At 39.0% G+C, this 21,326-nt stretch overlaps 1 protein-coding gene and 1 long non-coding RNA gene across 4 annotated transcripts in view; one reads left to right on the top strand and one right to left on the bottom strand.

Annotated features, from left to right (window-relative positions):
* Positions 1-21,326, bottom strand: part of MSRB3 (methionine sulfoxide reductase B3) — a 163,942-nt gene that overhangs the window by 96,725 nt on the left and 45,891 nt on the right. For all 3 annotated transcript variants that reach the window (XM_036458994.2, XM_036458995.2, XM_045588219.1), the window contains 2 exons: positions 6,548-6,656; positions 4,831-4,908 (listed from right to left, as the gene is read on the bottom strand). In XM_036458994.2, the coding sequence (XP_036314887.1) occupies positions 4,831-4,908; positions 6,548-6,656 (187 nt within the window). The remainder of the gene's footprint in view (positions 1-4,830; positions 4,909-6,547; positions 6,657-21,326) is intronic.
* On the top strand, positions 8,211-19,927 carry LOC118730781. The gene is made up of 3 exons (XR_004991612.1): positions 8,211-8,220; positions 15,023-15,025; positions 19,565-19,927. It is a non-coding gene; the product is annotated as an uncharacterized LOC118730781 (long non-coding RNA).

Here is a 21,326-nt window from a genome sequence, read left to right as displayed (position 1 = left end):
CAGATTGCGGGCTCAATCCCCAGTAGGGGAAACGCAGGAGTCAGCCAATCAATGATTCTCTCTCATCATTGATGTTTCTATCTCTCTCTCATCCCATCCTCTCTGAAATCAATAAAAACACATTTCAAGAACAAAAACAGGAGGATCCAAGATGGCTGCTCGGGTAGACACCTAACCGCAGCAGCACACAACAATTTCAATGGAATACAACTAAAATGTAGAGTGGACATCGCCCAGAGCTACAGGTAGTTGACTGACTGAAAATTCTACAAGAAGGAAAGAGAAAACCAGAAGGAAAATCAGAGGAGCTGAAAAAAAGCCTAAGGTACGGAGACATGCTGCACGCTCGCACGCACGCGCACGCTCGCGCGCTGAGAGGTCGCAGCCGGAGAGGAGGAGAGGGCTGGGTGCTGCCTGGCGTTCCCTAGCAGGAAGGAAATAAAACCCCCAGCCTGGGCTAAACCCCCGAACCGGCAGCGCTGAGCCCCAGTTATGGGCCAGACCGTGGGGACCCAGGCTCGGGCAGGGGGAGAAGGGGCTGTGAGGTGGAGTCCTGGGGGAGGGGCGAAAAGCGGAGCCCCCAGAGTCGCGCGCACTGCACGCAGAGGACAGTCTGTTGACTCTGATCCTAGACTCCCCTACCGGGAAGGAGAAAAAAAAGCTCCAGACTGGAGGAACGCGACAAGGAGCAGGAGCCCCTGCCGGACACCAGCCAGCCGGGTGCCGGCAGGGAACCAGGTGACGGGGCCCCGGGGGGGGGGGTGCCCCTGAGCCTTCGACCTCTGAGCGCGGGCAACGGAGCCAAGGCCGGGGGCTGCTTCCTAGGCGGCGCCGACCCCGGCAACAGACTGAAGCAGTGCAGGAGCCCGCGGAGAACAAAGGGGTGCCACAGGCCAACCTGCTGAGCTCCCAGTACAAGGAGGAAGAAACAAAGTTCTCAATGTGAAGAAATCAAGTGAGAGCAAAAGATAGTAAAATTACTTAAGAAAGAATACAAAGAAGATCTTGAAAAATCAAAGACTAAGTCAAAACTCAACTCACCAGCCAACATTGCAACATAAATGCGTTTTTTTTTAAAAAAAAAAAAAAAAAAAAGGACAGAATGTTGGAACAGCGGCGGTCAGGCCTAGAGTGCCCAGGTACAAAGCAGTGGCAACCGGGCCCGGAGCAGCAATGGCCAGGCCCCAGAGCAGCAGCAGCCAGAACCAGAGCAACAACAGCCAGCACTGGAGCAGCCAGACCTGGGGCAGTGGCAGCCAGGCCTGAGGCGGAGGCGGCCAAGCCCAGGGTGGCCAGTCCAGGAACACCCAGGCCCGGAGTGGCCGGGCCCGGAGAAGCCGGGCCCAGAGCAGCCGGGTTGGGAGCAGCCAGACCCAGAATAGCAATAGCCAAGCCCAGAGCATCCAGGCTGGGAGCAGCCAGACTCGGAGCAGCCAGGCCCGGGGCAGCTGGGCCCAGAGCAGCCGGGTCTGGTGCGGCCAGGCCCGGAGCCGCGGCTGCCAGGCTGGGAGCGACCAGGCCCGGAGCAGCAGGGTCTGGTGTGGCCAGGCCCGGAGCAGCAGCTGCCAGGCTGGGAGCAGCCAGGCCCGGAGCAGCTGGGTCTGGTGTGGCCAGGCCCGGAGCAGCAGCTGCCAGGCTGGGAGCAGCCAGGCCCGGAGCAACGGCTGCCGGGCTAGAAGCAGCCAGGCCCGGAGCAGCCGGGTCTGGTGCGGCCAGGCCCGGAGCGGCCGGGCCCGGAGCAGCCGGGCCCAGAGCAACCAGGTCGGGTGCGGCCAGGCCCGGAGCAGCAGCAGCCAGGTCCAGAGCAACTAGGTCGGGAGCAGCGGTGACCAGACCCGGAGCAGCTGGTTGTGGAACGAACCAGAGCAACAGAGGCCAGGCCCGGAGCAGCCAGGCCCGGAACAGCTCGCTCCTCGCCTGCCCCTGCCCCACGGCTGTCTCTCAGACATGGCTGGAAACTTTTGTGGGAACTTGAGGGTCTGCTGAATCAAGTGATGAAGGCTTAGATCTGGATGTGTTGAGTTAATATAGGGCTGGGGTACTGATCTGTGTTGATCTGTGAGTGCCTTGGGTGGGGCCTGGATGAGGCTGGTTGACCTATTTGGAAATGTCTTTTGTGTGAAATGTATCATTGGGCATGTGGTGGTATTATTGATATGAGAAAATGCTAAGTAACTGATTTACTATCTGAAAAGGGATTTACTATTGGGGAAAGGGAGGGAGGAAGAGACTGAACATAAACTGCACCTATGGATGAGGACATTGGGGGATGGGGAGGGGGCGGAGGGTGGGGTGGGAACCTGGTGGAGGGGGGAAGAAATGAGGAAACTTTGTAACAATATGAACAATAAAGATTGATTAAAAAAATAATAATAAAATAAATAAATAAATAAATAAATAAAACCTTAAAGCTATTTATAATGAATGAAGAAGGCCACAATATAACCTAATTTGCTAAGGCAGTCCTATCTGTCATATCTATCAATCAAATCAGGCTTATGATCTGTTCCAAGAAAAGACTTACTTTTTTTTTTTATATCTGAATAAGTATATAAATATGCTGATACACATTCTCACAACAACCATCTTATTTAAGTAGACTAGTAGGAAATGGAGATGCAAACAACAGATGGAGAGATAAATGAGCAGATAAGCAGGCGGGCAGCCTGAGCCTTGCCAAGACTAAATAATATTTCAATAATTTTTTACCAGTTCAGTATTTTTCAATATTTTCTTGCCTTGCTTTCATGGGTCTCTCCTTCAGAATTAATGCTGTTCAGAATTAATGCTTTATGCCTTAGATACTTTACCCTGGGAATATAAATCACAGTAAGAGACCTTTTGTGAAGTGGGAGAAGGCTGATTATGATCAAGGAGATAGGAAGGAAGAAATGGCCAACCAAAGACTCTCAGACACACCAGTTTCAGGAGAGTGTACATACAGAACCTGAGGACCAGAAAATTGGTTCCCTCAAAACTGCCCTTGCCCTGTGGTCCCTGGAAAGTTCTCTGATAGGAAGATATAAACACTAAATCAATAAACTACCATTTTACAGTAGAAGCTAACACAGGTATATTTCCCCCCTAAAATGGACAGGAAACCAAATTAGGACAATGTTTTTTTAAAGTAGAATAACAAGTCGAAACCGGTTTGGCTCAGTGGATAGAGCATCGGCCTGCAGAGTGAAAGGTCCTGGGTTCGATTCTGGTCAAGGGCATGTACCTTGGTTGCGGGCATATCCCCAGTAGGGGGTGTGCAAGAGGCAGCTGATCGATGACTCTCTCTCATCGATGTTTCTAACTCTCTATCTCTCTCCCTTCCTCTCTGTACAAAATCAATAAAAATATATTTTAAAAAAATAAATAAATAAAATAAAGTAGAATAACAAGATGAAACCATATTCCATAAAAACTTAGCTCATCAAAGCTTTCCTTCCAAGAATGCTAAAGGAAACAGAGGCACTAGCCCATCAAATGTGAAACTTCTTAACCCCTGCCAGTACCTATGTTTGGATAAGGTTCTTCCTTTTTGTTTTTTTTTGTGATTCAAATTTTCACTTGGGTTAAATCCTTCATTCACAATGGTTCTACTTTTTATTTAAAAGAGTAAGTTTTCCTCAGATTCATTACTTCATTGAATCACATGATTTAAAGAGGTAGAGAATCATAAACAAAAAGCAAAGGGGATGTGGCCAATTTTTACCTTTTGGGATTTAACAAGTTTAACATGGCTCAGCAACTATCTTAAGTGTTATATCAACTATTATGACACACATTAGAGGTGTTGAAATACAAGCATGTATGTTTTCTAAGAGAAAATGGGTGACAATTTGAAAGGCTGGGTTTTCAACATAAAGAATAAATACTTAAGAAATCAGAACAGATTCTCAACCAAAACTAATGTGCAAAAAGGTTTATGCAAGCTAACAAGGGTTTGAAACTTTGAAAAATAATTTTTCAAAGAAATTGTTTCCTGTTATTTCTTTAAAAATTTGTTAATATTAGTGCTTTAAACGGTAAACATTTATGGAGAAATATTATGTTTTACATGCTACACATATTAGAGTCTTGTTTGTACATTTCCCCTAAAAAATTTGTAATTCTGTCTTAAATACATGACATTTACTCTCAATTAAGGTTTCTGCCTTTTTATTTTCCCAAATCAGCATCCCACAGGAAACACAGGGCTTCTAGGATTTTTTCCTCCTCGATAAATACATTATTGGTAAGAATTTTCCTTTCTTGAATAAAACTTATAATCTCCAGAATACACTGTCTGATTTAACTATTTTGTGGAAAAGTCTATGCACTGCCTATTTGATAGTAAACTATTGAGATCTTTAAAGATTTTGGATCAATACAAAAACTGTTAAACTCATATTATGCAATTTGTTTATATATGTACAAGTATCTGTTATAATTCCCATGTTACTTTCAATGCAGGTATTGCCCTTCATTGAAGAAATATGGATAATCAACTTGGTAGATACTATCCCATTTGAAGAATACACATGAAGGAACTTTCATTATGGTCCAATAAATAAATGTAGGGCCATTACTTGATAGAAAAATTCAATAAATACAGAAATATTTTTAAGCTCGCCAAAATCTTTTATAGCTTTCCTAAGCACTGTGTTTACTACAATGAACAAGCTAATGTTGAGTATTTGAAAAATACAAATAGTGCAAAATCAAAAATTACTTTTATTTTGTGGGAGGGAAACAGAAATATGAAAATCTAGTAGTGTAAAGATTCTAATATGAACAAGCACTAACTAGTTTATTGCCATTTGTGATATGCCCGAAGCCAAAGATTTGTAACATACTTACTTGAACAATGGAGTTCCACAGACAACACATTTATATATTCCAGGATCTTTGTGATGAGTATATTCTCCTTCAAAGGCACTGATAAACAACAAACAGAACATTTAAAAAATTGAGTAAAATTAGTATTATTTCTTACAGAATGTATTTATTTAAAATATATTTCTCTAAGGGCTTTTTGTCCTGTAATGAGAACAGACCAAACATAAGGAAATCTGAACACCACTAATATATTTCAAATCTATATAATAAAATGTGCATATAACTACTCCAAACTAGTCTAGGTTAAATAAAAAAAATAAAAATAAAAAAATAAGCCGTGTAGTTACGTAATGCTTGCGGTGGGGCGGTGGGGCAGGGGGGGGTGGGGAATCCTATTTAAAAAAAAAAGCCTAGTTCAGATTTGCAGGAAAAAAGACAGCATTATTACATAAGATTTCTGCTACTCTGCAGTGTCCAAGAGTATACATCAGAAAATGCAGAAAGATCCAAAGACTTCAAGTGGAAGGAGTCTTGTTTTCTGGTTTGAAAAGGAATATTGCAGCTTTAAGGGAATATTTTTCTAAGTTAACAATCTTAAAGGCTAGGAGGTCATTCAGCTAATACAAATCAGCTGTGCTAGCCCAACAAAAAGTCTATGTGCTCTGCAGCTTGTTTTTATTATCCTTTCACCCTCTTTATGAGGTCCAATTTTTTTTATAAACAGAATTTTTAAGAATGACCTAATCTCTAGTTGTTTGTGTGCATTAAATCATTTTGCTAGTCATGTACACAACAGGACGGGTAGAGGTCCTCCCGGGCGGACGTCCGCCGCTAACTCATTGTGCAGTGAGAGTGGACTTCGTCAGGGATTCAACACTTGGTAAATTCAGTAAACAGTATCCACTGTGACAGGAAGAGAGTGTTGCCTATTAACAAGAACCCCATGTGTGGTAAAGAGCTCTTTCAGCTCATGAATGAAAACAAGAAGTTACATAATTAATAAATTCGGATCAGAGGTAAGTTACGGCCTTATGCCAAGCTCCATGGTATAAATTAGACAACAAAATGGTTGGATCTTGGCAAGTTACCTTTGAGCTGGAATCAGCTGAGAGAGACTTTATTCACTAAAAAGAGTCTTGGAAGTGAACAGACGCTTTTTTCAGGACTTAGGGCGAACTTCCAAGGACCAAAGCCATGTGAGGGCAGTTATTGAAAATTTTTGACATTCCAACCACAAATGAGCCAATAAATACTTTCTCCACATGTGCTTCAAAAAGAAATTGGAGTGGGGTAGAAAGGAACTAAATTATGCTACCTTCTTTTTGCAGCCAAAACGTCTATACTTACAATGGCCACCTTCAAAATTTCAGCATTCTGGCATAGTGCCATGTCCCTCATGGTTTTGCTTACTGTGATGTCTTCCCAAAAAATGTACCTAAATCGCTATTACTTCCACACATTTTGTAGTAAACTAAAAACAGGCCCTTAATAAAAGCCTTGTGACTTTACATAAGATAGAGTGTTCATTAAATGGGGGAAAGAATAAATAAAACTTAGTCTTAACCTAAACAATACCATTTTCAAACCTTTTCAAGGATCCTAATTTGTAGTCTTTAGCAAATAAGTGTGGAATCCTTTAAATGTCAAGGAAGAGGATTCAAAGGCAGAGGGGGCGGGGTGGAGGGAAGCGAAGAAAACTGGCTTTCGCTTAATGGCTTTTTCTTACATTCCGCCTTACCTTTCGGTCCCTTTCTCCTGGGTGACATGATACTGCATGGGTGTCAGCCGCTTCCTCAGTTCCTGCTGGGAAAAGGCCACCTTACAGTTCTTTTTATCCCTACATGACCCTGGAAAGAGAAAGGAGGAGACTTTTTAGCTTGAATCCTACATAATTGCTTTGGCTGGTCTCCACAGCACAGCTTCTGCAGTCACTTGTCAATGACCAGATCAGTTTCTAAGGCACCAATTTACCTGAACTGCAGCTGATTATTTCTCTAAAACAAAACAAACAAACAAACAAAACATTTCTCAAGATTCAGGTAGTTGCACTAGAGCACAAGGTGCTGTATCAATTGCGACATGACAGTAAAAACTCACTGAACACTCACAAGATGGGAGTACATCCTTTCTGCCTCCCAATACCTTGAAATTCTTTTCTTTTTTTCAAATAGAAAATTTGAAAAGTATAATTCTATTTACACTGTTTATATAAGGTGATGAGCATATTATTACACAATAATTCTCTATTCAATCATGTTAGGTTTTAGTAGATAGCAGCTTTATCATTCATTTTACATTCTGGGTAATTTAAATACCATGTTATTTAAAAAAAAAAAAAAAAATATATATATATATATATATATATATATATATATATATATATATATGACTAGGAATTGTTGTTCTCTGTGATTCTGTTAGATACTTCACTAGGTTCTATAGAGTTCTCAAAAACAAATGTTTTTTTAAAGACTGTGTCTTATACCATGTTAAACAGGCAGCAAGAAACTTTTCATAGACCCCAGGAGAAGACATTTACACTAATGCAGACTCACCAAGTTCCAGAGGGAGGGTGATAAAAAAAATTTTTTTAAAATAGGGGAGGACGAAAGCCGAAGAGAAGAGGAATCGTGAATGCAATTTTATTGAGAGACCTACATTTTCTTCTTGCAAAGTATATCTAGGAACACTTCACTGATTAAGTGTATTTGAAGGGTGAAATAATTTTAATGTGATTCTAATAACAATGGCTGCTTTTATTTCAACCTATACAGACTGCAGTAAAATGTTCAGACAACACCTGTTTGTATGTAGTATTTTATTTTACCTGCACAAACGAGTGAAAAGAAATATAACTCCAGGACAAGGCAACCTTCCTGGCTGCAGTAAAAGTGCTTTTCTTTGCCATCCATCACAGGGGGGAGGAGGCTCGCAGATGGCCCTACCTGCAAACATTTCTTGTCATGTTTTGAAATCACTAAAAGGAGGCTTGCTTAGTTTCCTGAATATTAAACTCAACGTCTTTTGAAATATTAAGGCATATGATTTAGGTGTAGAAATGCTTTATACTTCTTTTACTTTTAAGGCGCCTAATGTTCACAGTATGTGAGTTCCCTGAAATTAGAAAACTAACCAGTTACCCTGATAGTGGGATGGAAGGAGGATATCAGCTTCCAGACTCAGGGCCACCAAGGCAGAGGAATTGGTTCTCTAGGAGAAAATATGGAGGCAGGAAAAGAGCAAACCAGAGGCAGGGGGGGAAAAAAAAAAAAAAAGTACACCTTGGAGCAGGCCGGGGGGCGGGGGGGGGGGGGGGGGGGGGGGGTTGTCAAACAGCGCCTTTCCTGACCTTACACACAGCGGTTGGCCCTGCGCTGGCCTGGAAAGATCCTTAGGAAGAGCTGGCCTATCGTTAATGGCGAGATGGTCTCTCCTCTCACTGGGCCCACCCCCCCATATTACACTAGGCTTTAATACAAACACCTACTTCTTACACTGTTAATACGTTCCAAGACGTAGATAGAAATGTTTCCCTGAGAAATGTTTGTCCTGTCAGAACAGACCTCTCCACAGCTTGAATACAGAACTGCTCTTTCTTAAATTAAATAAGCAATTGACTGTGATAGGCCCCTTTCTGTTCAATTCACTATAGACTTCTTAGACCTTATCTTTTTATTTCTCTGTTTTTGGTAAAGGCTGTATCTCTGTTGATTTTGTTCCAAAAATATATATAATTAATTGCAAATTTAACACAACAAAATATCTTGGTTGAAATTATTCTTCCCAATGGCATGCATAGTTAAAATCTGTACAATTAGAATTAAACAATTCTGTCCAAAATATTTTTGCTAATATATGTTCATTCATACAAAAAGACCAATTGTGTTCCCAAAGTTGAGAGAACTAAGCTACCCATCTGTATGTCATTTAGTACAAGAGAAGCAACTGCAGGTTTAAATTACATGGTATTGGATTGCAATTTCCTAACATTGGATGCTTTTCTGCTTTTTTACCTTGAGTCATTTACGAAGGAGTGTTCATAAAAAGTAGCTTAAAGCACAGATGCTTGCAAATCGTTTAGGCAAAGATGTTTCTCTCTTTTTCATTCCCCTCTCTCAAAAATCTCTCTTTTCTAAAGAATAAAACTGTTGGTCAGTATTGATGAACCATGTCAAGTATTTGTAGAAGGAGAAAAGGTAAAATTGAAAACATCTGATTGAAGTAAATAATACAAACATAAAAGCTTTACTAGTGAATGAAGGGTATTGAAGAGACTTTAGCTCATAGATTAGAAATTACTTTTGATCTAAACATTGTTAAAAACAGATTATTTTCCACTATGAACCATCTCATTAACTGTGCTGCAGAGACCTCATTTTAACAGCGAGCTTTGAAAGAGTACTGCTGTACCTTTTGTTAGTCTCCGTCTTATTTGGGAGGGGGATAGAGATTTCATTCCAGCTTTCTTTGTTTGTCTTTCAAGAACCACTAAAGCAGTATTCACACAAATTTTGTAGGAATGTGCCCTATGTCATAGCCTACAAATTATTTGGTTTTGGTGCCCTTAAAGGTCATCTTCCAAATTAGCAAAATTTTCCTACATCCTGGCTTTTCAACCTTAAATATAAATATTGTTTCCTAACTGTAAGTGAGGTTTGTTCTTTAAGAAAGGCTAGTGCTTATTTAAAGTTGTCAACTTTGTACATTTTTATTCTTTGGTCATACTATGTTCTCAAAATAATTAGGCTGTGAAAATGTACCTAATAGCAAAAGGAAGTATATGTCAACTAGAAACAACTATTGTGATTTTATATGAAACAACTCAATGAGAAGTTAGTCAGATTTTAATAAATTTCTTGTCACATGGTTTAACAATAAAAATACTTCCAGGGCAACTGAAAGCTATACTATTACATTAGTTCTTTAGAATCACAACCAAAAATTGGCATATACAGGTCAGAGCAAAAGTAGGTTTACAGTTGTGAGTACATGAAACAGTTTATTCTTGTATTATTCATTCATTATTGTGTTATTTCCCATACAAACAACTGTAAACCTATTTTTGTCCTACTCTGTATAAACAAAGAAAGCCTTCGATTTTGTCTCTGATTTCCTTCTTCCTATCAGACTCACTTTCCTAAAGTCATGTGGTGCCACTGTTAATTTTGAAGAAATCATTTCATTTTGAAATTCTAGAATAATTCATTTGATGGTTTCCCTTTACTATCTTCATTTAGGTACTATAATTTTCTTATTACACAGGGTAATTTAACATTACTATTATGTGACATCTGCTCAATAACCTCTAAATTGGCTTAGAAATATGTTATGAAAAGATTTTTCCCTTTATTTAAATGTTTAATAGAGTACTTTGAAGGCAGAAGTATGTGTGTCTACATATAACACAAAGTGTATTTGAGGGGCAATACTGCCACTCATATATCTAATCACAATACCATTCTCTATAGAGTAACTGTGGTATAGATAAGATCCATTGTGGACCCACACTAAGGGCATTTATTTACTGAAATGTGCCCAAAGCCTCTTTTTATATTAAGGCTTGTTCCATGTTGTTGTCTAAAGGCAATATTGTCTTGAAGCTCCAATGGGAAGCCTTTGCTAAGGAGTAATAAACTTACAGCAAGAGTCCATGTTCTGGCTCGGCCTACTTCTCAGACATGTGACAGTAGCAAGGCAGTCTCTGACTTTGTATTACCACCCTCACAGGTCTGCTCTAAGGAGTACAGTACCACTTAGTAAACAGTGAACAAATGCAGCATCGCGTTATCATTCTGATTATAGTAAATCCTGCAGTGAAAACTATATTTTAAAAGGGAGCCAGGTCAGGTAGTATTTCAGTGTGCTGCAATAGTTTACTATTGTAGTAATTAGTTTTCTATACTAATTCCCTCAGAACAGTATTTTGCTCAAGTTATCATTGAAAATGTTTAAAATAGGAATTGAAAGAAGATAACTGAAACAGTACCTACTATGTGCCAGGCACATTTCTAAGCACTTTTACATGAACCCATTTAATCTTCTCAATAATTATAGGAGGCAGATGTCATTCCTATTTTACAGACACAGAAACTGAGGTTCAGAGGTTTAATATAACTTCCTAAAGACAAAAAGCAAATATTAGGTATATCTTCAAGCCCAGTGCTATCTGACTGCAAAGCCCATGGTCATTATATTTTCTGTGAGGAAAAAATATGTTGCAACTTATTTCTTTAATTATGCAATGACTTTCAGCTTAAAAACTGTTACTGACAATTTAAGATAATAAGGAAGAAAAGTTATAATCACCACAGTACAAAATATCCAGGAAAAATAAATACATTTGTCTATTAGCTAACGTCTGTTTTCCGTGTTCATTCCTGCAGCACAGGGTCAATGACAAGGTTCAAACGTGATTCTCACAAAGTCTATAAAATGTTGAAAGGCTTTTTAACTTCCTGTTAAGAAGTAAATCAGATCTGTTACCTCAATCTTAAAGCACTTTAAAGTCATAAATCTTATATTTCAGTGTGAAAAATCAAAACAAAACCTAAAGATCCCATAACTTTAATTTTGCTTCTAGGATCAGAAGAAAAAAAAAAATGAAACTAGTATTTTCCCAATAAATGATTAGTAGATAAGACTATCTTGTTTTAAGTTTACTAGATTAAATCAGTAAAATTCATGATGAATTTTAAAATAAAACTATATTTTAAAATAATACACTTTCATTTTAACAAATAAATTTCAGTCGGTTATTTTAACAAATAAATTTCAGATTGGGAATCTGCACAAAATTTTATTCCATATATGCAATGTTAAGAATTTCTAAGTAAGTGGGCACTTATAAAGCCATATCTAGTCCATTTATGAAGTATCATATAAAATAATATTCCATTAACCATTTTTTGTGTTTGTTTGTTTGTTTGTTTGTTTGTTTTACATGCCAGTGATTCAATAAAGGCTTTTTTAAACTGCAAAGCACAGGAGAAGCTTATAGAAGCATAACCAGTTCTGATTTTTTTCTGCGTAGACCTATGTAGGGGAAACACTCCTAAGATTAGCATACAATCTAAAATGTCATGACGCTTACTGCGCTTACGTTGCCATGAAATTAGGGCTGCAGGGCTTACCTTGAAGACCATTGATTCAACATTTTTTCTTACTTTTTTTTTTTTTTTTTTTTTTTAGTGATAAAAACATTGTTTATAGAATGTCAGGCACTGTACTAAGTAAAATATACTCATTCACTCATTAATTATTTATTGAGCACCTACAATATACTGGCATTATTCTAAGTGCTTGGAATATACCCGTGAACAAAATTAAGATCCTACTTTCATAAAGCTCCCATAGAGACAGCAGGAGTAAAGGTAGCCAGCAAAACATAATGAAAAATAAGTAAATTATATAGCCTGTTAGAAGGTGGGTGACAAGTATATGAAGGGGGAAAGCAAAATTAAGTAGAGCACAGAGACTAAGTGCTAAAAGTAAGAGCTGTGGTCTTAAATAGAGTGGTCAAGGTAGGTCTCACTGAGAAGGTAGCATTTGAGCAAAGCCTGAAGCAAGAGAGAAAGTTAGCTGTGCTGATATCTGAAGGAAGTGCTTTCTGAACACATGTAGAAATGGCCAATGCAAGAGATCAATATGCAAAGAAGTTTATACTCCAGTGGTAGAGACAGGTAACTACAATACAAGTGCTAAAATCTGAATCTGAATGAATGATAGACAATTTAAATATGCAAAGAATATGTGTTTAAACCAGGAAATTTACAATTGCATATCTTACTACAAAAAGTGTCTCATATTACCTTTTTTTACTTCCAAGAGAAATCTCAGTGAATATCCTTTCAGCAAAGTGCCATACTCAAAATAGCCCTCAGAGAGTATCTGTCCGGCTGAACTTTGAACAGAAGCCAGAGTGCAGGCTCTGCTAGTCTACTCTCTTCCATTCTAGATCATCGTTTCCAATCTGAAGTCATGTGTAAGAAGATATTCAATAGATGTTTTTTATGTGTTGAATTTTTTAAATATGTTTTTATTGATTTTTCAGAGAGGAATGGAGAGGAATAGAGAGATAGAAGCATCAACGAGAAACATCATTGATCAGCTGCCTCCTGCACATTCCCTACTGGGGATTGAGCCCGCAACCCTGGCATGTGCCTTGACCGGGAATCAAACCAAACCGGTAACCTCCTCTTAGTTCCTGGGTCGATGCTCAACTACTGAGCCACACCTGCTGGGCTATGTATTGAATTTTTGATGGGCCTAAAAAGCAAAATCTTTTGGCCAAACAATGCCTTCACCCTTCTGAATTACTTCAATAACTCTCCCTTCAGAGTAATCTTGTAGGTGATGGCAGGGAACATGTATAACTGAAGAGAGCAAAAAATTAGTACCTAAACTTAGCTTCCACTTTTTAAAAATATTTTTAATTTTCACCTACAGATTCAGTTTAGTTTCATCTTTTTTCCAAGTTCAAAAGATAACACAAAGAAAATAAAACTCCAAGTCAGAAAACAACTTTCTTTTTACGGTATTTTTCTTTTCTATATGTGAGAAAAATCAAATCTTTGTCATAGTAATAATCACGTTTAATGTCTTTTGGCCATTTTTCTATTATTTCACCTAAAACAGTTCTACAGATCAGTTTCAGTAACATTCCACTGATACATGTATAGAGTTCTAATTAACATCATTGGATACTATAAGCAAACTAGAGGTCTGATGCACAAAATTTGTGCAAGAGTAGGCTTTCCTTCCCCCAGCTGCTGGCACTGGCCTCCCTCTGGCATTTGGGACCAGGGCTTCCCTCTGGCCACCAGCAGGCACCCAGGACCAGGGCTTTCCTACTTGCCCCAGATTCGCCCAAAAGGTCATCAGAAGGTCGTCCGGAAAAACATGCTGTCTAATTAGCATATTACACTTTTATTGTTATAGATCAAGGCAACCCACCATGTTAAACTTCTTGAATTAAACAAGATTCTATGTTTCTGTGGTGAATAGTTGAATGACAGGATTGGTCCTCTGGTTTGCATCCTTAAGGTTTGATTAGATAAACAGAAATATTTATAGCAAGTTTTCCTTCTAACTAAATAACCTGATAAATTCACCCCTATACTATTCACACCTTTCATCTGTAGACCCTTGGTATTAGTGTATTTACTCTGCAAGGTACCATTTATACAAACTAATGTAGCATTTTCAAATTATCCTCAAATGTCTTTGGTTATTTCTGTCTTATTTTCCAAGGTTACTAATTCTTTGAAGATATAAATGGTTGAGCCTAATATTAACTAATACTTTCTACAACTATTTATTGGATATTGACAATCAATCAAGATCTGTGATGAGCACTGAAAAGTTGAAAAACAAGCCAGGGTCCTTGCCCTAGAAGAGTACATACTCTAGCAGGAAGAAAAGAAACAACCAATACAATGTGCAGTCTTATAGCCAAAGTTCTTGCAAAATTTAGTGTAGAGAGAATTAGAAAAAAGACATTAACACTCTTAAACTCTGCCCACCTAGCTTGACTCTGTCCAGTTATAATTGGGATATGGAAATCTCAATTTGCAGAAACAGCATCTACAAGGTCAGAGGGCCAGAGAAAATTCAAACATGGAACAAAATTCCATCTAGGCTAGCTGAGAGATACAGTGTGATCAGATGTGTAGTATCAAGTTGGGAAGTACTTTATCCTAATGAAAGGGAGCAGCATCTTTCATGTAAGAGGTATCCATCAGCTAACTTAACAAGGCAAAAAATGAGCCAGGATAAAATGTATATTCGGATTTGTTAGAAGAGAAATTGGGGAGGTGGTAAATAAGTCAGTTTTAAAATTAAGGGGTAATTGTACAAACATTTTCTCACTATAAATCAATGGGAGTAATTATATTTCCCATGACATCTAAAGCCTATTAATGACTTAAAATTCTACCACTTAATAGAAAGTTCTCCTTTGTGAGGCTGCATGATTTTCTTAAGAGGAGACAATTGAAAGCTTTGCTGCTACTATTACAGAATTTACCAGGCTTTCTCCAAGGCACTCTTACTGGCTTCAAGTCTTCAGAATCCAGACAAGACACTTTAAAACATGACAGTCAAAGTTTTTGGTCAATAAAACCACCATTGGAATGGGTCTTATTGAATTTATGTATAGGAATGCATTGCCATGATTCATTCATTAAGAACTGCCAAATTTCAGGCAGGATCCAAGATGGTGACCTAGGTAAACACACTCAAACTGCTGCTGTGCACAACAATTTCAAAACTACAACTAAAAGACAAAACATCTATCGCCCAGAACCACAGCAAAGCTGGCTGAGTGGAAGCTCTACAACCAGACTGAAAGAGAAAGGAGCACTCAGGGCACAATGAGGTACTGAAACACTGAGGTACTGGGGCACGCGCGCTATGCGGGCTTGTGGCGGATCCCAGCTGGCAGAGGGCGATGCTTTCTTCAACCCTAAGAGAGACAAGCTCCCAATCTCTCTGAAATCCAGTTTCTGGAAAGAAGCTGGACTGTCGGCCATCGGGTCGGAAAGTGAGGGTAGCTTGCTTGCAGAGCTGCGTGCAAGGATAATTGTTTGCTGTGCTGGGGCACAACAAGGGGACAGGGTCAGAGAGGCAAAGACGGCTGACTGGCAGCCATCGCTGTTTGCCACACCCTAGCCTAGTGACGCCCTGAGACCCTAACCTGCACAATCTACAAACACACCCAAGCTCCAAGCAGCGGCTTTTGCATATGAATGGCCTCCTCTATTGCAGTTTAACCTAGAAAACTTGAAACCTGGTGCAGATAGCTCCAAAGCCTCCAAGCTCCAAGCAAGGAGGGGAAGACTGTGGTTTTAGCTCTAGCTCCTGCATGGTGGCCTCAGACAATAGCTGAACTGCACTCCATTGGAGATCCAGAAGCCAGTGTATCTAATGGTCAGTGTGAGACACCAGATGCAACTCTTCACATCCATAAATGACACATTCAGAATTCGGACTCATTGAGCACCAACGCCCCACTGAAACAAGGCCTGCACCATAAGCGTGTCTCCAGCACAGCAGTTCTTCCATTAAAGAACAGCGGGTCCTCACAGCCAATTGGCCTGGAGGTCAATTTCTCCCAGTGTACCAACAGCAATCAAGGCATAACTACACTAAGACTTTGCACTCAGCCCACAAAAATGGTGCAACCACCTCAGGTGATTGGGGAAGCTGAGTTACTGCCCCCTATAGGTCACCTACCACACAAAGCCACTCCATCAACACAGGAAGGCAACCAAAATGCAGAGACACAGAAGCATGTCATGAATGGGAGAGATGGAGAAAGTAAACTAATGGATGACACAGAGTTCAGAATCACATTTATAAGGTTACTCAAGAATCTTCTAAAAATTGCTGAGAAACTTGAAGAGACCTTCAAGGACCTTAATGAGAATATAAAAAAAAAATTAAAAAAATGGAAAAGGACCAATCAGAAATTAAGCATACACTATCTGAAATAAAGAATATACAGAAACTCAACTGTAGATCAATATACCCCAAGAGTCAAACCAAAGATCTGGAATATGAGGAAACCAAAAACGCCCAACCAGAGAGTCAGAAAGAAAGAAGAATCCAAAAGTGTAAGGACAGTGTAAGGAGCCTCTAGGATGGCTTTAAGCATACCAACATCCAGATTTTTGGGGTGCCAGAAGAAGAGAGAGAGCAGGATATTGAAGGCCTATTGAAAGAAATAATGACAGAAAACTTTCCCTACCTGGTGAAAGAAATAGACTTACAAGACCAGGAAACACACAGAACCCCAAACAAGAAGAATCCAAAGAGGACCACAGCATGATACATCATAATTAAAATGCCAAGGGCAAAAGACAAGAGAATCTTACAAGCAGCAAGAGAAAAACAGTTAGTTACCTACAAGGAAGCACCCATATGAATGTCAGCTGATTTCTCAACAGAAACTATGCAGGCCAGAAGGGAGTGGCAAGAAATATTCAAAATGATGAACAGCAAGAACCTATAACCAAGATTATTCTACCCAGCAAAGCTATCATTCAGAATTGAAGGTCAGATAAAGAGCTTCACAGATAAGAAAAAGCTAAAGGAGTTCAACACCACCAAACCAGAATTACATGAAATGCTGAAGGGTATTCTTTAAGAAGAGAAAGAAGACAAAAAAAGGTAAAGGTAAAAACTATGAACAACAAAAAGACATCAAATACATACCTACCAACAAGTGAATCTAAAACTCAAGTGAATAAAAAAATCTGAAGAACAGAATGGACTAGTGAATATAATAGAATCTGGGACATAGAAAAGGAATGGACTGACAATTCTCAGAGGGAAGGGAATCTGAGGGGTGCAGGAAGAGATTGGACAGAAATCTTACACCTATGGATGAAGACAGTGGCAAGGGGTAAGGGCATGGGATGGGGTGGGGAATCAGGTGGAGGGGAGCTATGGGGGTGTGGGGGGGGAGAAGAACACCTGTTATAATCTGAACAATAGAGATTTAATTATATTGTATTTAAAAAAATATTGTGATTATAAAATAAAAATAATAAAAATAAAAGAATTGCCAAATTTCAGAGGGATAATATAGGGAGAAAAACACACTAACTTGCTTTAATATCTTCTGGTTTTCCTTGCCCGTCCTTTCCATGGACTCTTCAGAGTAATATTTTTCCAAATACATTATAACAAAACAGTTACAGTCTCCAAATGATAAGAAAAAACTTAAAATGACATGGTTATGGATTTCGTTATAATGCAGATGACATGGAATGTTGCCCTTTCTGTAAAACCTAACATTCTATAATATTATAACCAATAACCACTAGTTATAACTGTATCTGATAAAGATTCTTATGTACCTTCAGTATAAAATTTTCCTTCAGGAGAGAGAAAGCAAACATTTGAAGCATTTCAGGGTCTATTGGGATGATCAAAAGCCCATTCTTGATGAAGAGAAAGTTTTGTATGTTTTTTGTGTGTTCTTGTTTTTTTAATCCAAAGCTTTGAAGGATTATCAACATTTATTTACCAAAAGATTAAATATTAAAGTGTATTAGAAACATAGACCACCAAACTTCAGTTCCTATGATTAAAAGATGGTCTTTTTTTATTAAATGCCTGATTAATATAACATAATTATTTTACTAGAAAAGAACTAACCAAAATAAGGCTTATTTTCTAATTTCATTTGTCCTTGGGTGTGTACAACAAATGACACTAACTGGATTTCTCCCATCAGTCTCCCTGAGTACTTTAGCATAAGCTATTTACCCTCTGTTTAGGGAGGCAAAATACAAATTTGCTTTTTAGGCCCATCTTAAGTGTCCTTGGTTTAGGAAAGACAGAGTTTTCTAGATGGTGCAAACTACTGTTTTATGATATACTTTGCACTCTCACTGCTCGAGTGAGGCGAGCCACAAAATTAGAAAATGATTCGGTAGGTCTTTGCATACACTTAATAAGGCCAAAACCTAAAGAATCTTTTTGGCTCAGTGGATAGAGTGTTGGCCTGGGGACTGAAAGGTTCTAGGTTCGATTCCAGTCAAGGGCATGTACCTTGGTTGCAGGCACATCCCCAGTAGGGGGTGTGCAAGAGGCAGCTGATGGGTGATTCTCATCGATGTTTCTAACTCTCTATCCCTCCCTCTTCCTCTCTGTAAAAAAATCAATAATATATATATATATATATATATATATATATATATACATATTTTAAAAAAACTCCTTAGGATTTCCTAAGTATACTGAATAAATTTGTCATTTTTCCCATAGAGATTTTTAGATAAGGTCTTAATAAATGTTCTCTAATAATTTCTAAAAGTCATTTAAGGTCTTAAAGGCAATCTTTTTGTATTTCTACCTTCTAAGGACTAATACATTGATTTTTTAAATTACAGTTCCTAGATATTTGAAGGGCATTTCCCTCCATGTTTTTTTCCAGAGCAATCTTTAAGGCCCATTTAGGGATTTTCTTTTCTAATTGGGTAAGCATTGCTAAAGTCTGCTTTTCCTGTGGGCTTGCCATAAATCACTATATTAAAGATTTTTAGTTTCTTTTAAACAGAACCAACTTGGTTGCCTTTCAGAAAAACAGATAGGAGAGAGACATGCAGGCCAATATTGCAATGTATACATGTCAAGTAAAAGTAACTTTCTTTCTAATTATGGTGTCTCATTAATAGTGAAATTTAATGCTTGCACAATAATTTTTAGTTTACTTTGTACATAATAAAAGAGATTTTAATATTTCTCCTTTTTAGTAAGCTTAAATTTACTTTTAAACAGCCTTCTTTTTGACTAGTGCTTATTTGCATATGAATGCAAATTTTACTTTGGACTTTTTTGGAACCAATTGCTCATAAAATATGGGCTTCTCTTATGAATGAGTTTATATGAGACCTTGATTATATTGTGAAAAGTTAATTTATTAAATAATTAAAGTATGCACCTTTATTGAAAAAGTAAAGTAAGCATACTCATACATTTGACCCTTGAGGTACAGATGCCATCCCACCCCCAGCCAATCTGAAGAGCAGGCTGGTGGCTGTCTGAGGCATTATGAATGCTCCTATCTTAAAATTGCGCTTCTGAATATTCTGGTTTTGCGTAAGTATTCAACAACCTTGTCCTGCCCTCCCTTTCTGTATTAACAATTTACTCTGTCCTTGGCAGGGGAGATAAGGGTAGTGGTCTAGCCTTTGTTTAAACTTCCCTGAGATTTTATGACCCTTTTACAATTCTTGCAAATAGTTAGCTTTAAAATTTGTTTCTCTTTCAACATTTCTCTTTTCCTTCTTATCACATACACAACTTCCACAAATTTCACACTTTCAAATTAGCCTTCAAACCTTCTTCCTATGTCCTTCAAAAATGCGTAACCATGCATTAGACCTTCCATTAAGTATTTCTACTCTAATTTTCTGTCATACCATCAGTACCTTTAGAGACCTTTTCTTTCTTTTTTTCTTTAAAATGTATTAGAATTCTTCAGTCTCAGAAACCTTAATTTTTCAATGAGTACCAAAAAGTAAACAGCCAGCATTTCTTAGATTAACATTTATGAACACACTCTAAACATACTCTTACTTTCAAGAAAATATACCTTCAACAAAGTACAAGAGACCTTCTATAATAAAAACTAAGAGCAGGAAAATTAAAATGTGTCCAGCAATTAATGTTTCAGCTTTTTAAAAATATTTAGATATTTATCATTTAACCCAGCAGTGCTTCAATGTCTTTAAACAGCCTTCTGTTTAAAGACCTTGGAAAATTATGTACAGGCATATGAGGCTAGACAAAGCGGGAGTAGGCCCTAGCCGCTTGGGTTTGAACTGCTGCATTCTTCTTTAGACATTTAAGGGGACTGCTGTGGCTTCTGTTGCTGGCCCTCTTGACCAGCCCTTCCCTGGGTCACTTGATCTACAATTGTGAACCTTATGTTAGCATTTTCTTGAGATGTCAGAATGACTATTGGTGACAAAATGTAATTTATAATACTTTCTGGCCCAACAGGTCCTCAGGGTCTGGCCTGGAGTACTTTTTCATTTGATATTTTAGTCTTGGTAAATTCAGAAGACTCTTCTTCTTTGCTTTGCTGAATATTGAAGGCCTTACCCTGACAGAAAGAGCAAGATGAGCCCCAAGAATAAGGATTCTTGGCAGCTGTTTGGACATCTTGCAATCTCTGCCATGCGTTCAGCCTCACAACACATAACTGGGCTTCCCCCAAGGCGGGACTTGCCCCATCTTTAAATAAATTAAACAACAAAGAGACACAAAACATCAATGAGCACTCTCGTTTCCCATCCTATTTCTCGGAGAGACATCTGCATTGCAGGCAGTGTTCTGGGCCCTTCTTATTCTTTAGCATACATACTAAGGTCGAAAGGAGCTGCTTCCCATGTTTGCGGTTAAACCGTGTGACCCCTCCCAGTTAACAGAGACACAGGACACCACAAGGCGGCTTCCACTGCACCCAGGCTCTCACACTCACACTCACACACCAGTCAGTCCGGAAAGGCCTGAACTGAGGCAAATAAGCTGCCTAAGTAGTGATCAGCTACTTCTTCTGCCCCTAAAGGCAGGCCTGAACTCAGACTGGTCCCCCAGGGGAAAATCACTTGTCAGATATCTGCTTCCAGAAAGAGCTTTCCTGTCCTCCTTGGAGTCCGCTGGAGCGCTAGCAGGGGGGCCTCGATCGCCCGGGCCCCATGGGGACTGGAACCCAGTAAAGCACTGGAGGCGCGCCTTCCCATCATCAGGGGCTCGGTGGAGTGGGCCCACCGGCCTGCTCTCCAGCCGCAGTACCTCCAGGGGGCAACTTCGGCTGCATGTTTCTCAGTCAGGGAAACCATTTTTATGTTACAGAATTTACCAGGCGACCGAAGAATACACAGGAGTACTCGGAAATTCAGGATAAACCCATTTATTTTCAGGTGTTTTACATGTACTAGTACAGTGACTCAGGGGAGACTGTTTCTCTCCAAATCCTGAACAAACCAATATGAAGAAAGCTT

This window comes from Pipistrellus kuhlii, unplaced genomic scaffold (genome assembly GCF_014108245.1).
Source record: "Pipistrellus kuhlii isolate mPipKuh1 unplaced genomic scaffold, mPipKuh1.p scaffold_m20_p_3, whole genome shotgun sequence".
Taxonomy (NCBI): Eukaryota; Metazoa; Chordata; class Mammalia; order Chiroptera; family Vespertilionidae; genus Pipistrellus; species Pipistrellus kuhlii.
This window is presented reverse-complemented; position numbering and strand designations above follow the sequence as displayed.